This window comes from Ziziphus jujuba, chromosome 8 (genome assembly GCF_031755915.1).
Source record: "Ziziphus jujuba cultivar Dongzao chromosome 8, ASM3175591v1".
NCBI lineage: Eukaryota > Viridiplantae > Streptophyta > Magnoliopsida > Rosales > Rhamnaceae > Ziziphus > Ziziphus jujuba.
Window position 1 is genome coordinate 18,873,846 of NC_083386.1, and position 14,270 is coordinate 18,888,115.

The 14,270-nt window shown below is 33.9% G+C and overlaps 1 protein-coding gene across 1 annotated transcript; it reads left to right on the top strand.

The window, feature by feature from the left end:
* The first annotated feature begins 481 nt into the window (after window positions 1–481).
* On the top strand, window positions 482–13,471 carry LOC107413798 (7-deoxyloganetic acid glucosyl transferase). Its single transcript, XM_016021842.4, has 2 exons — window positions 482–1,465; window positions 12,354–13,471. The coding sequence occupies exons 1-2, from the start codon at window positions 919–921 to the stop codon at window positions 13,322–13,324; spliced, it is 1,518 nt and encodes a 505-aa protein (XP_015877328.1). The 5' UTR covers window positions 482–918; the 3' UTR covers window positions 13,325–13,471.
* Window positions 13,472–14,270: the final 799 nt, after the last annotated feature.

The window sequence follows — 14,270 nt, forward strand, 5'->3', positions numbered from 1 at the left end:
AAGAAAAAGGGAATTGCTTGGCCATCAGTCCATAGCCAACCGGTTATTACCGATGGCAAATTTTTGAAGAGGAACTGGATTAGTGCTGGCACCAGCACCGTAGTAGGACCCAAGAATTTTATTAAAATCTGATAAATCGGCGGCTATATTGTCTGCCCTTTCATTTTTTTGGTGAGTTATTATCTGCAATGTATTAGTACTCAGTTGGAATATTATGAGCAATATTTTTAATGTGAAATAATTTGCAATAAAAATCATGACATGAGATATTTATAAGCTCATTCCTATCCCTAATTGCAAGCCTATTTTTCTATTGCATAAAATAAGATAATGAGACACTCACCCTGCACCCGCAGTCAATTTGAACACAATAACACTACCAACCTCAACTGTATCTTCATCTTTATTTGTCAAACTATGTTTTCTTTTACTGTGTCCCTTATCCACAAATGGATAGGATCCATGTGTGGATCCCAAAGATTTTCTCGTCACAGACGAACCTCCCTTATCCACAAATGGATAGGATCCATGTGGATCCCAAAGATTTTCTCGTCACAGATGAACCTTCCTATTTCTAAACGGGATGTTTGGAGTAAGTGAGCGTTCAATTTTATGAATCCGGAAAAGTCAGCTCTAAACCTGGAATCAAATCATTGGATTAATAGCGGTGTAAATAAGTTCAGGAAGAAATCAAAGTTTTATTAACTAAACTTTTAGTCTGAAAAGAAAAATATGCCTAGCAGAGACAAATTATGTCGCGGCCATGTGCTTTCATGCGCGGACCAAGTCAAAATTGGACTCTGAGACTAATACGTATTGCACATTCCAAACAGAGCTTTAGCATATGGTTTTTCTAACAATTTCTTATCCCTGTAATTCAATTATACAATCATCGCCGATCAAAAAAGCAAGAATTTTATGGGATCAGTTCTTCCTTACATGGAGCAACAAGGTTCACACACACTGCATCCTCCTCGGGTTCTGATTTTTCCATTTCCATTGCAAGGCCATGTCAACTCCATGCTCAAGCTAGCAGAGCTTCTTGCTCTCCAAGGTCTCCATGTCACTTTCCTCAACACCCAATTCATCTACAATCGTCTTCTTCTCCACACTGATATCCAAGCTCGTTTCGCGGCCTACCCCGGCTTCTTATTGAAGACCATCTCTGATGGACTTCCCGATGACCACCCGCGTTCGAGTGACACATTACTGGATTTGTTTGATTCGATGAACTCGATAAGCAAGTCGCTTTTGAAGCAGATGTTGGCATCAGATGAATTGGGATCAGAAAGTAGCCCTTCAGTGACTTGCATAATTGCTGATGGGCTTTTTGGAAAGTTTACTACAGATGTTGCTGATGAGCTTGGCATTCCAATAATTCATTTCCGTACCATCGGTGCTTGCTCCTTCTGGGTTTACTTTTCTATTCCGAATATTATTGAAGCCGGCGAGCTCCCTATTCGAGGTAAATTTTTTATTTCTTCCTACCTTGGCATCTTTGTAGGCTTTAGTTGCTTTGATGTGCCTTTTCCCACTCTGGATTTTGATCCAGTTTTGCTGTGGAGTAAACTTAGATATGATCAAATAATTAGCATTGAAGGAACTTGGCAAATTAAGATTCATCTCTTCAGTAAGAACTACTTTAAATTAATGTTTCTCTACATTAATCATGGGAATCATTACAATTTTCTAGCATTTAATCCCCACAGTCCATATAGCAAACACTAAAGATGGAAAATTATTGAAAATATAAAGCGGTGTGATTGTTTTTGTGTTTAGGATTATATATGCTTTGTTTTTCAGTTTAGGATTATATATGCTTTTGGTTTATATATATATATATATTTTTGGTGAAAAATGGGTCATAATTGGTATTAATTAATAGACAGGTGGGATAGATAATAGAGTTGGTGATTTGAATAGGCTTAAGGCGATAGGTAGAATATAATTACTTGATTGACTTACTTCTAATTCTAGTCATTGAATAAATGAAACTTTGATGAATAACTAGTTGATTTCATTTGTTTCAGGTGTTTCTTTCCTCCTTTCTAGTCTGTTAATAACAAAATGGATTCTTCCAATATATAAAACTAAATTTCAATGACTTTTGCTTAGCTCCACTTATATGGAAGCGAATCTTCTCTTTGTATAGCTGTACAACGTAGGTTTGTCTAACTGACCTTCATTGCCTCATAAATTTTCCAGCATGTTGGTGTTCTTCCTTTGATAACCGTAGATATTTTCCCCATCAATTCTAGAGGCTTTCCTTGGTGCCCAAGCCGATAAGGAAAACTAGATATTCTAAGAACCTAGTAGTATTAATTTTTTTTAGCATCAATATTTTTTGTCTAGATAAAAGGAAAATAGGAGATGAAAAATAATATTTATCTCAAATGGATTATGAGGATAAAAAAATAAAATTAAAAAAAAAAACTGATTATTAGAAGTATAAGTTTTATCATTTATCCCACGTTGGAAAAATAAGAAATTTATGGGTGATTCTTTTATCTTTTTAAATTTAGTCATTTAATTTAGTACTGGCCTTTAGATCGTCTATTTTATTTTTTTGTTTATTTAATTTTCTAGAATTCTTCTTATTTATGTTTATTAGTTAGTTAAAATCCTTTAATCACCAAGGCATTAGACCTTTTAGAATTGTTTGTTGTATGCAATTTGATACAATTGTTTGATTTATTTTTATTTTATTTTTGCACAATTGTCATTATTATTATTTTTTTTAAAAAAAAGTTATTATTATTTTTTTTATTATTTTTCTTTATTTCCTTTAATCTAAAAGGTGGCTCACCCACACAATCAGAAACGTTCACTATTTGAATTATTTCCCCAACATTATTTTTTGGCATTGTCAAGTGGAACTCATGAATTAAGAAGTTGAGATAACTTCAAACACATTGTGCGATTTGATAGATGACATGCGAGAGTACCAGAAAATAGTGGACAAAAGCATGACAAAACACCATAAAAAGATGATCGAGTCATTCCACACTTTTAGGGAGTTGATGTAATCGCAAGTTTAGACCTTTTAGGCTGCACGTATTAGAGTGCAGGCCACAAAAGCCGCATCCATTGCTAGTGCTGGTCCCCTAGGCCACATCCATCCCGGTGTTGGCACTTTTTGTTGCCATGGTACTAGTTCCTCAAGACAAATCTTGCACAATAGTGACTCATCGGGCCACATCTACAAGAATGCAGTCTATTCTGGCCATACCTATTGGGATGAGGCAGGTTGAATGCATGGGGTAGAAAGTTCAACCATAGGTTCCTCCATTGGCCAGACATCAAATTCAATATGAGGGCAAAAAGTTGAGTGCTAAGGCCATAACGAGATGAATGGCCAAATTTGCATCGCTCAAATATATTTGGCGAACTGCAATGGATTAGATTGGTGGAATAAGTTCCATAATCTTAAGGCTAACTAATACTTGGAACAGCCAAAGGTCTAGAGTAAAATCAAAAAAAGGCTTGGGCAGATGAATTTAGGAGCTATTGAAAACATCATTCTAAAGATGACTTGTCAAGTGAAAATGAAGTACTGAGCTAATGGGATTTTGGCCTATATAAAAGACTAAGTATGACAAAAGAAGACTACGAAAGATCGATGGAGCCATGGAATGTCCATCATAGGCCATCGATAAGGAGAGTGAAGGTCGAAAATTAAAATATTACACATTACATCAAATCATTCTAATTTAATGAATTGTGAGGGGCAATGATTGTTCCATTATTTTCGGCCTATATGAAAGTATATTAGAAAAATAATACTTATGGCAAATGGATTATGAGGGAAAAAAAGAGGCAAAAAAAACAATTGATTATTAGAAGTATAAGTTTTAGCATTTATCCTATATTGAAATAAATAAGGAATTTATGGGTATCACCTTTACCACATATTAGAGCATCCTTTGCACTTTGAAATTCACCTCAACATCTATTATATCCCTTTACACTAGAATATTTCTTTTTAATTTTAATTCAAGTTTTCTTTAGCATTTAGTAGGCTTTCTGATCGTCTGTTATTTAGCTTTTTAATCTAGTGCTAGCCTTTTGATAGCCTATCTTTTTTAGTTATAGTCATTTATTTTGGCCCTTAGTTTACATATTTTGTTGGTTTTAGTTATTTAATTTTCTAGCAATGTTCTTATGTAATTTTCTTAGTTGATTAAAGTGCTTTAATCATTAAGGTATTAGATCCTTTACAACTATTTGTTCTCTACAATTCAATACAATCATCTAATTTTATTTTTTATTTTTTTAGTTTTGTGCAATAGTTAATCTTATTTTTATTATTCTTTATTTCCTTAATCTAGAAGGTAACACACCTGCACAATCAGATACGTTTAGTGTTGGAATTTTTTACCAATAATTATTTTTTTTATTCTATTTTTAAAATCTTCTAGGATTTTTGAAAATGTATACCATATCATTTTATCATTCCTCTTCGTATGCTTTCAGGTTACTACAATAGCAATCTTGGTTTGTAATCCACCCATTGCTCTCCATGGCAGTAGGTTTCAATTCCCTTTTTTGCTTCAACTTCATCTCAGTCATTTTATTTTTATTTTTGTTTAGTCCTTTTATAGAGTAGTGAATTCTTCACCATGTTCATTGCTCACTTTCTATCAAAGTATATTTTTGTTGCTACATAATGTGGTTTTCCAATGTCTTTAAACATATACTTGAGCCATATTGCTTGACTTGTAGCGAATGCTGTTGCCATCATGCATTATGTCTTCGTTGATGATTCCGTAACTATAGCTTGCTTCTTAATTTGATGCCTATAGAAAATATCCAAACATAGTGTAAAAAGTAAATGTATAGCAAAAGGTGCTTGTTTGCTAGACCTGAACTCAACAAATCATTGTTTGTGTATCCAAGTATGTTTCAATTAGGAGTGGGATTACACCACATCCAAATCACTTTTTGTAACTTGGTAATGCACTTGAGTCAGATTTTCCCTAAGCCTGATAGGTGACTAGTTCAAAACAAAATGTAAGATCTACTGGTTGTTGGATACATAAACTTTTCGATGAGGCTATCGAATTTTAAGTTTTGAGCTTGTGGTGAACCATCTTCTTTCTTCAATACCTTATGTCAAAAGGTATTGCCACAATCTTGTAGCCACTCTTCCTAATTTTTTTTTCCTTTTGTGTGTAATATCCCAACCTAAGAAAATGCCCCGAATTTGTATTTTTTACCAAGTTTGAGCAGGGTCGACCAAATGGGTCATACGGTTGACTTTTTACTGTGAGAGGAATATTGGGTTGATTGAGGTACCATGGCAAAGTACTCATCGACCTGAATATTTAAAGGTATTCTCTGTTATTAAATTATTCCTAGTATATGTTTCTTATACTTTGTTATTGAAGTGTTGTCTCTTGTGGAAATTCCTTGTAATAAGGTGGAAGGAATAAGGTGCTACGATAGTGGAGTATGTTTTATGTGCAAGGAATTTTTTAGGCATGCTTACCCCTTAAGGACGATGCTGTCGGATTTTCCGTAGAATGGTTCGTTAGGGTTTTCCCAGTCATGGCTCCTCTAGGGTTCCGATAAGAAATCTTGGATGGGTCCTGATGGAGTGGTATCAGAGCTCTAGGTTCCGTTACCACTGAGAGCTTCTGGTATATGGTGTGGTGTATCCCGAATGGTCATTCGTTACCGTATAGTTACTCTTGGAGGTAGAGTGCATCCTCTATGGCTACTCAGGCAATAACGTGACCAAATAGTCTAAGTAGTGAGTGCAAATTCGTCTTGACTCAGCTCGTAGTTGGGTGTGCTAAATTTCAAGGATGAAATTTTTATAAGAGGTAAATTGTAGCACCCCAACCTAAGAAAATGCTCCAAATTTGCATTTTTACCAAGTTTGACCAAGGTTGACCAGGATTGATCAAGTAGATCGCACGGTTGACATTTTACTGTTAGAGGAATTCTGGGTCGTCGCAAATGTATTTTCTATTTATTAAATTATTTCTAGTACATGTATTCTCATACTTTGTTATTGAAGTGCTATCTTTTGTGGAAATTCCTTGATGTAAGGTGGGAGGAAAAGGTGATATGATAGTGGATTGTGAATTATGTGTAGAAAATCTTTAGGGCATGCTCAACACTTAGGAGAGATGCTACCGGATTTTTGATAGGACGGTACAATAGGGTTTCTCCAGTTGGAGCTCATATAGGGTTCCAATAAGGAATCTTGGATGGGTCCTGACATTTTGGAATCTTGCATTGCATTTCTTTCGAAAGATGGAGATCTCTCATTTTGTCTTTGACTTGTTTCAATTCCAAGAAAGTAATGCATTAGGCCTAAATCCATCTTCTAAAATGTTTACATCATATTTTTTTGTTCACGGAAAGTTCATAATCATTTTCTCTTTATTTTATGTGTGTATGAGATCATTTACATATAAAGACACAAGAAAGTATTATGGTACCTTGAATCTTGATGTATAATGTTTGTTCGATGTAACTCGTTTGAATCGTTACTTTGTCAAGTAATTATCAAATTTGTTGTCGTGGGCTTGTGGGGCTTGTTTCAAGCCATATAAAAGCCTTCTTTAATTTCAGTCCTTTCTTATCCTTCAACAACAAACCTTTACAATTGTTTAATGTATGTTTCTTCATTGAGATAGCTATTGAGAAATGTAACCTTCACATCTAGTTGTCCATCTATTTTGAGTAGCCAATGCAAGTAGCACCTTTATCGTGTCGAGTGCAATTAGAGAAGCCATTTTGTTATAGTCGACTTTGAACTGTTGCTACTATCCTTTTCCAATTAGTCATGCCTTATGTTTTTTGGATTCAAAAATAAAAATTAGCTTTGTCTTATATATCCACTAAACTAAAATGACATCTTTGTCAAAGGTCCACCCAATTCTTATGCTTTATTTTTATCAATTATTCTTATCTTATTTTTGATAGCTTTGATCCACACTTCTTGTTTTGAAGCTTGTACGAACCTTTCAGGCTCTACTATTATCTAGTTGCAGGACTTGTAATATTTAATAATGGATTTTTCTTATTATTTATTCCAGTTGGTGTCCTCCTTAAGTGGTTGGAACATTTAGTGAGTTAGAGATCTTTGAACTTGATAAGTCTTTTATTCTCTTTGTTATTGAATTTGGTATGTCAGTTGTCTTTCTTTCAGTTTCCTTTGTTTCCCAATTGCATATGATGAATATTTTGACACACATTTCATTTGACTAATAATTATCAATGGTTAGTGGGCACTGATAACTTCCAAAAATGAAGCCAACTAAGTCATATACATATAGAAGATTGTGAAATTGGCCATGGATAAATGAATTGAAAAGAAGATAGAAAATAAATTAAAATAATAATAATGAAAGAGGAAGAGAGACTTTGAGCAAAAAAGTAATCATGTCAGGCATTTCTTGCTATGTCCAAAAGAAGCTCTCATACTATGTAAAATTAAAATGAACGAAAAATGATATTTTTCATTCCAATAAAGTGTACATGTAGGTTAATCTAATTGTTCTACTTAGTATAAGTAAGCCTAGAAATTAGAGAAAAATGCAAATGGATACATAAAATATTTTACATACATTATACACATCAAATTAGCTAAGATAGTTACCTTTCAGTTACTACATACCACTTCTATAAATCATGTGTTTTCTTCTCCTCAACTTGGCAAATAAAGAAAGGATTATTTTCCACATTTTTTTCTTTCGTAAAATTTGCTTAATTAGTTTTGTTTGGGTAACAATTGTTTCCTAAGTGCCCAAGTTTGCTAAAGTTTCAACACTACAGTTTGTGTAACACCCCAGCCCGAAAAAATGCCCTGAATTTGAATTTTTGACCAAGGTTTACCGTGATTGATAGAGTGGGCTCCATGATTGACTTTTTACTATGGGTGGAACTTTATGTTCATCGAGGTACCATAGCAAAGTACGCGTCGACACGAGTTTGAAGGCTGATAGTATGCTAAAATTGAGGCTAAGAAAATAAAATTATGGTCAAAACAATATGCGATATGGACTGATCAATGAGTCTAGAGTTGACTTTTTATTAACATAGATTTTGGCATTGACCTATGTATTATATGAAAGTGCTCGTCGATATGAGTTCGTAGATTGATATGGGCCTGTAAAGTTGTATTCGTGTTGTTCAAGACTAATTTTTACTCGGTAGTAAAATAATTGAGGGGGTCCTTAATTTGCACCATGTGTCACCACTTGGAAGGTGCCACATGTCATGATGGAAGAAGGCCATGTGTCACGATGTAAAAGTATCCATGTGTCACCATAAATTAATAATAAAAATATTCTCTCTCTCTCTCTCTCTCTCTCTTTCTTTTTCTTTTTCCTTTTCCTGTTTTCCCTCTCCCTATCCTTTACATGGGACTCTCTTCCCCTCTCCCAAAACAATTTTTCTCTCTTCCTTTCTCTCTCTCTCCTCCTCTCTCCCTCTCTCTCTCGGATCCCACAACAAGGCCATCTCCAGCTGTCGAACAGCCACACGTGCTGGCCAGCATGGTCGCCCATAGTTGGATGACCCCTGGCATCAAATCTCTGGCCGTTTGGCCAGAGGACTCGTTGTGATCAGTGCTCAATGACGACAACCGACATTCCTCAGGTTGGCCAACTTTCCAGCGGCTTTCCGCTGTGTGATCAATTTACTCCCCTATTTTGGGTCCCCTAATCTGAAAAATGGCCTCTATTCATCCAAATTCTAAATGGTTTATGAGATATGTGGAAGGGAGGTTTGGTTGAAACTTTTCGAGCGTTTTTTGGCCATCACCAGTGAAATTGAGGCCAATGGAGGTTAACAACGTATTCCTCACCTCGTTAGCTACCTTGTTTGCAAATTATGGTGCTATAATTAAAAATATGTCATTTTTTAAATAAATTATCACATTAAATTTGGAAATTGAAAAATGTATGTGTTTAATGTTTAAATAAAATTGTTATTTAAATTTACTGTATGAAATTTATTGTGAATTAAATATGTATGGCATTGAATTTATATTTTTGAAATTAAGGAAGCTATAGTTTTAAATTGTTTTTAAAGTATTGTTAATTTTATTGTTGAGGTTATTATGCATAATGAAATGTATTCTTATGTATTTAATTATATATGAAATTTTATGTGGTTTTAATGATATTTTCAGTATAAATTGATTTTAAAGTTTGAGAAAATATTTATATTAATTATTGTGATCAAAAATATATTTATGCATTTAATTACTTATTTATTCATGGATTTGGTTTATGGTGGTAAAATTTAAAATATTTAAATTAATGGATTTATAAAATTTTATAGTTTTTAGATGTATCATATAATATGGATATTGTCTGGCAAGTATGTATGACAATCATGTAGATAGTTGTTTATCCTGACGATCCTGTGGGTGCCATGGACATGAGTGTTGGTTGGCAAGTATATTTACACAGTGAGAATTAGTCGCCCCCCTCCTTGGCCCGCAGGTGGTTGTTATGGATCAGCGCATATGTTACATTCATGGTCGTTCTTGTGAGGGTAGGTGAGTATAATATAGAGTGAGCACCAACCATCTCTTCCCTTGGTCGCAGGATGACTGTTATTATAGATTAGCGTGCATATATGTATGGCCATCTTGTGGGAGCTAGGGGCCTGAGGTATGGCAAGTATAGTGTACAATGAGCATTAGCCGCCCTCACATTTGAAGGATGACTATTTATCCAAGTTAAGTTATATTACAGGTTTCTCTTTTCAACCTCCTCATTAGGTAGTACTTGGGACACCGGATACTGTCTGGCACCACTAGTATATTGTATGGTGCATCAAGTATATTTTCATATATACTTATATATGTGTGTATGTTATGTTATATTATATTTGTATGCACCACACCGTACGGGAACAACGATTCAATGCGGTGCATGAATAATTTAGCCTCATAACTATGTTGCCTATAAATCCAGGGGGTCAGATGGTCAATATGGGCAACCACCCCAGGTTGTATCAGTAGCAGAGTACCTGTGACAGCTGATATCATGGATTGTTGTAACATGCTATATGGTATCGTATGTACCTCCAATACGAGTGTGTATATTTCGTAGTATGTTTATAAATTTTTAAAATATGATTTTATCTTATGTTACCTTATCTATTCATGATTTGATTTCGTAATATTATTCTTATTCGCCTATATTGCTAGTACTATTATTGTTGTTAATAATGTTGCTTTTATTAGTTATATATCTATTATTTATTATTATCATTATTATCAATTATTATTATTACTATTATTATTACTATTATCGTCACCATCATTAATAGCGTTAATGTTTTTATTAGTATTATTGTTGTATATATTATTATTATTTATTATGATTATTTTATTACTGTTATTATTATTATCATTGATTACTATCTTTATTATTATTATTGTTATTTTTATATGATAACCTTCGGGCAAATATCATAGCCTACGGGCAAAAATGATAGCCACAGGCAAGTATAAAAGCCTTCAGACAAGTAAGTATCTTTTGGAAAAGTGTGATAGTCTTCGGACAAGTTGTGCTATTATTGTTATTAATTCTATTGTTATTCTTATTGTTTTATTACCCTCCTGTTTAGATTATTATTACCCTCCTTTCTACATTATGTATGGGTACGTTTATAAAACGATATTGAAATATAGTATGGCACTAAATGGGTGATGCTGCCAATTGTGGAATTATTTATAGTAACGAGGGAAAGATAAGGTGGTACTATATAAAAATGTGTTTTCATGTAGGTAATTTTTGAGACATGCTCTACCTTTAGGGGAGCTACTGTCGGATTTTCTGTAGAACGCTTCAGTAGGATTTTTTCTAGGATCAAGGCTTATCTAGGATTCCAAAAAGGAATCCTAGATGGGTCCTGACGGTTTGGCCTTGAACCAATAATTTTTCTCCTAATGACTTTTTCTTTTGCAAATACCACAGGGAGGATATTTTCTCTTTTTATCTTATTGTTTATCTTCACTTTTGCCGTTTCTAGAATTTTCATGGAATAGATTCCATCTGTCTTTAGACTTTAAAGGCATGTTTGAAAGAATTTTCATATGTTTCTAAATAGTCCATTAATTCTATTGCTGATAATTTTTCTATATCCTCAAATCCTTCAATGATAATGGTAATTACATCATATATATATATATATATATATTTTTTGCAACTTATCAATATTTTTTCTATAGCTTTCTTTTCTGAGATATTTTCTCTATAAACTCTCAATTGATTAACTATTTCGTTTATCCTTAAATAATAATCTTTAGTGGTCTCATTAACTTTCATTTTTAAATTTTCAAAAACTCTTCTTTGATTTTGCACTTTATGGCATGTGCCTTAGAATTGTCTTGAAATTGCTTTCTTGTTTACCCTATGCCTCCTTAGCACTTGTAGCTCTCATAATTTTTGAAAAGATTTTCATCTACTACAACTTGTTGCAAAATGAGCAACGCTTGAGAATCTTTTTGTCAATTCTTTTGAAGCTCCTTTATTTTAGCACTGTCCAGTTGTGTAACGTCGGTACGAATATCATATCCCTCGCTAACAATACTCCACAGGCCCTGTGATTTAAAATAATTGGTTAATTTAGTAGACGATAAAATTATTGTTTTCATCAAGGAAAACTGAACTATCGAGGTGATAGTTTTGTTAGACATTATAAAAGAAAAAGTTACGTTTAATATTGAAAGAATGTGGCTTGATACCACTGATGATTAAAAAAACGTAGGTAAGGCATAGGATATCGAATAGAAATAGATAAAAAATATATATATTTTTTCAAGCTGGAGGAGGGGATAATTGAATTGATAATTCAAATAGGCTCGCGGCAGTAGGTAGAATATAGTTAATTAGTTGATTGGCTTACTTTAGCTCCACGCGTATGAAAACCAGCCTTCCATGTATAGAGTTGTATTTTGTAGACGACCTTCGTAGCCTCTTTAATGTTCTAGTATGACGGTGCTTTCTGTTGATTTCTAGATATTTTCTCCCATCAATTCTAAAGCTTTTCTATATCTATTATTATTTTATTTACTTTTTTTGCTGAATTCTAAAGCTTTCCTTGGTGGCCAAGCCTATAAGAAATTTCTTGATAATTCTATAACTTTCGGAAGTCCTCTACCAATCTACACCATTATATATATATATATATATATTGGTGAATCTATAATAACTTTATCAAGGTGAAATTAGTTTGTGCCACTTTTTCTAGTGAGAAAAAGATAGAGCTACTAGTTTAGGGACTGCTACTGTTACATGTTTTTAAATGAACAAGTTTTATTGATTAATATGGATGAAACATCAGCCATTAATATCTATTAAATGTCAAAAAAATTTCAGGAAAAGAAGACATGGATAGATTAATAAACAGTGTACCGGGCATGGAAAGTTTCCTACGGTGCCGAGACCTCCCAAATTTCTGCCGACTAAGCGATCTAACTAACCAGAGTCTCCATCATCTTGTGCAAGAGACCCACCACAGCAAACGAGCCAAAGCACTCATACTCAACACTTTTGAAGACCTGGAGGCACCAATACTCTCCCACATACAAACTCAATTTCCCAAAATCTACTCTATTGGACCTCTCCACACGCACCTTAAACACAAGCTTGCCACTGTAGCCTCTTCATCTCAATCTTCCAACAGTTTCTTAGAGGTTGACAGAAGTTGCATCGCATGGCTCAATGCTCAGCCTGCGAAGTCTGTAATTTATGTCAGTTTTGGTAGCCTTGCGGTTATTGTAAAAGACCAGCTCATGGAGTTTTGGCATGGTTTGGTGAATAGTAATACAAGATTCTTGTGGGTTATACGGACTGACTTGGTCACGAAAGAAGGTGACAGCGCTCAAATACTCGCGGAGCTTTTGGATGAAACAAAAGAAAGGTGGTTTATAGTGGGTTGGGCGCCCCAAGAAGAAGTACTTGCTCATCCGGCTGTGGGAGGGTTTTTGACTCACAGTGGGTGGAATTCAACTCTAGAAAGTATAGTTGCTGGAGTGCCGATGATTTGTTGGCCTTACTTTGCAGATCAGCAGGTGAATAGTAGATTCGTGAGTGAGGTATGGAAGATTGGTATAGACATGAAGGATGTTTGTGATAGACAAATTGTGGAGAAAGTGGTGAACGATTTGATGGTGGAAAGAAGGGAGGAGTTTGAGAGAGTAGCAGAGGAGATGAGTATGTTGGCAAGGAAAAGTGTGAACGAGGGTGGATCGTCTTACTGTAATTTGGAACGTTTGATAGAGGATATAAGGTTGGCAAGGAGCGGAAGATTTGGCAGCTCTAAGTTGATGCGTGATCATACTCCATGACATTACTGGCGGATCTTGTGTCCCCTTTTTTTTGTTTCCATTTATGTCCGTCATTAATATAATGCTAAATCATTGAAAAACATTTATTGAATGAATATAAAAAATTAGCTGCTTTATAAGATTAAATGAAATTCGTATCGTTGGTTAGACAGAAAGGAAGACACAAAAATGATAATAGAAGGCTTCATCCCCTTGCTAGCTATACTTCGGTTAGCTTGTAAGTTATTTTCATTTTCTAGCACCAGCGTAAAATAAAGGATAATTGACGTGTTTTTTCCTTGAACTGACAATATTTTGTCATTTTAATTCCTAAATTCAAAATTTTGGCACTTTAGTTTCTAAATTTAAATTTTACTTGCACAAACAATTTTTGAATTGAATTTCGCTTGCATAGATGATCCTTAAATTGATCATGTTATGTTAATTTAAAAACCCTTTTTAAAGATAAATTCGACTTTAGAGACAAAAAGACCAAAAAAAAATGTTCGAAGGACTAAAATGCCAAAGTTTTAGTTCAGAAAGAAACATGCCAACTGCCCTCAAATAAATTTAGATCTCTACACAGTATTGTACATGAAGAAGTAAATAAATGGAATTATGACCATTTTGATTACAAAAGGGAAAAATAAATAAATTAACCCCCCTCATTTTCAGTGGTATCAAGTTCATTCTGAAAAGTTGAGTACCTTTACAATTTATTATAAAAGCTTATATTTTTATAAGCAATTGAAATATCTTTATATTCAACACTAAATTTTAGCTGTTGGACAAGAGATCTATTTTATATTTTAATTATCTTAACAGTGCTACTAATTAGACTCGCTTGATCGTAGTTAAATTACTAAAATAAATAATAAATTACTAAAATAATTTATTAAAATTCAACAATTAAATTAATATTTAGTTGCTCTTGTTTCATTAAATCCCCCTCACCCCCCCCCCCCCC

Excerpts from the sequence above, each read along its gene's own strand:
- LOC107413798 (XM_016021842.4), top strand. The coding sequence starts at position 919 with ATGGGATCAGTTCTTCCTTACATGGAGCAACAAGGTTCACACACACTG. Across the intron at positions 1,466-12,353 it reads CGGCGAGCTCCCTATTCGAG|GAAAAGAAGACATGGATAGA; the intron begins GTAAATTTTTTA and ends AAAAAATTTCAG.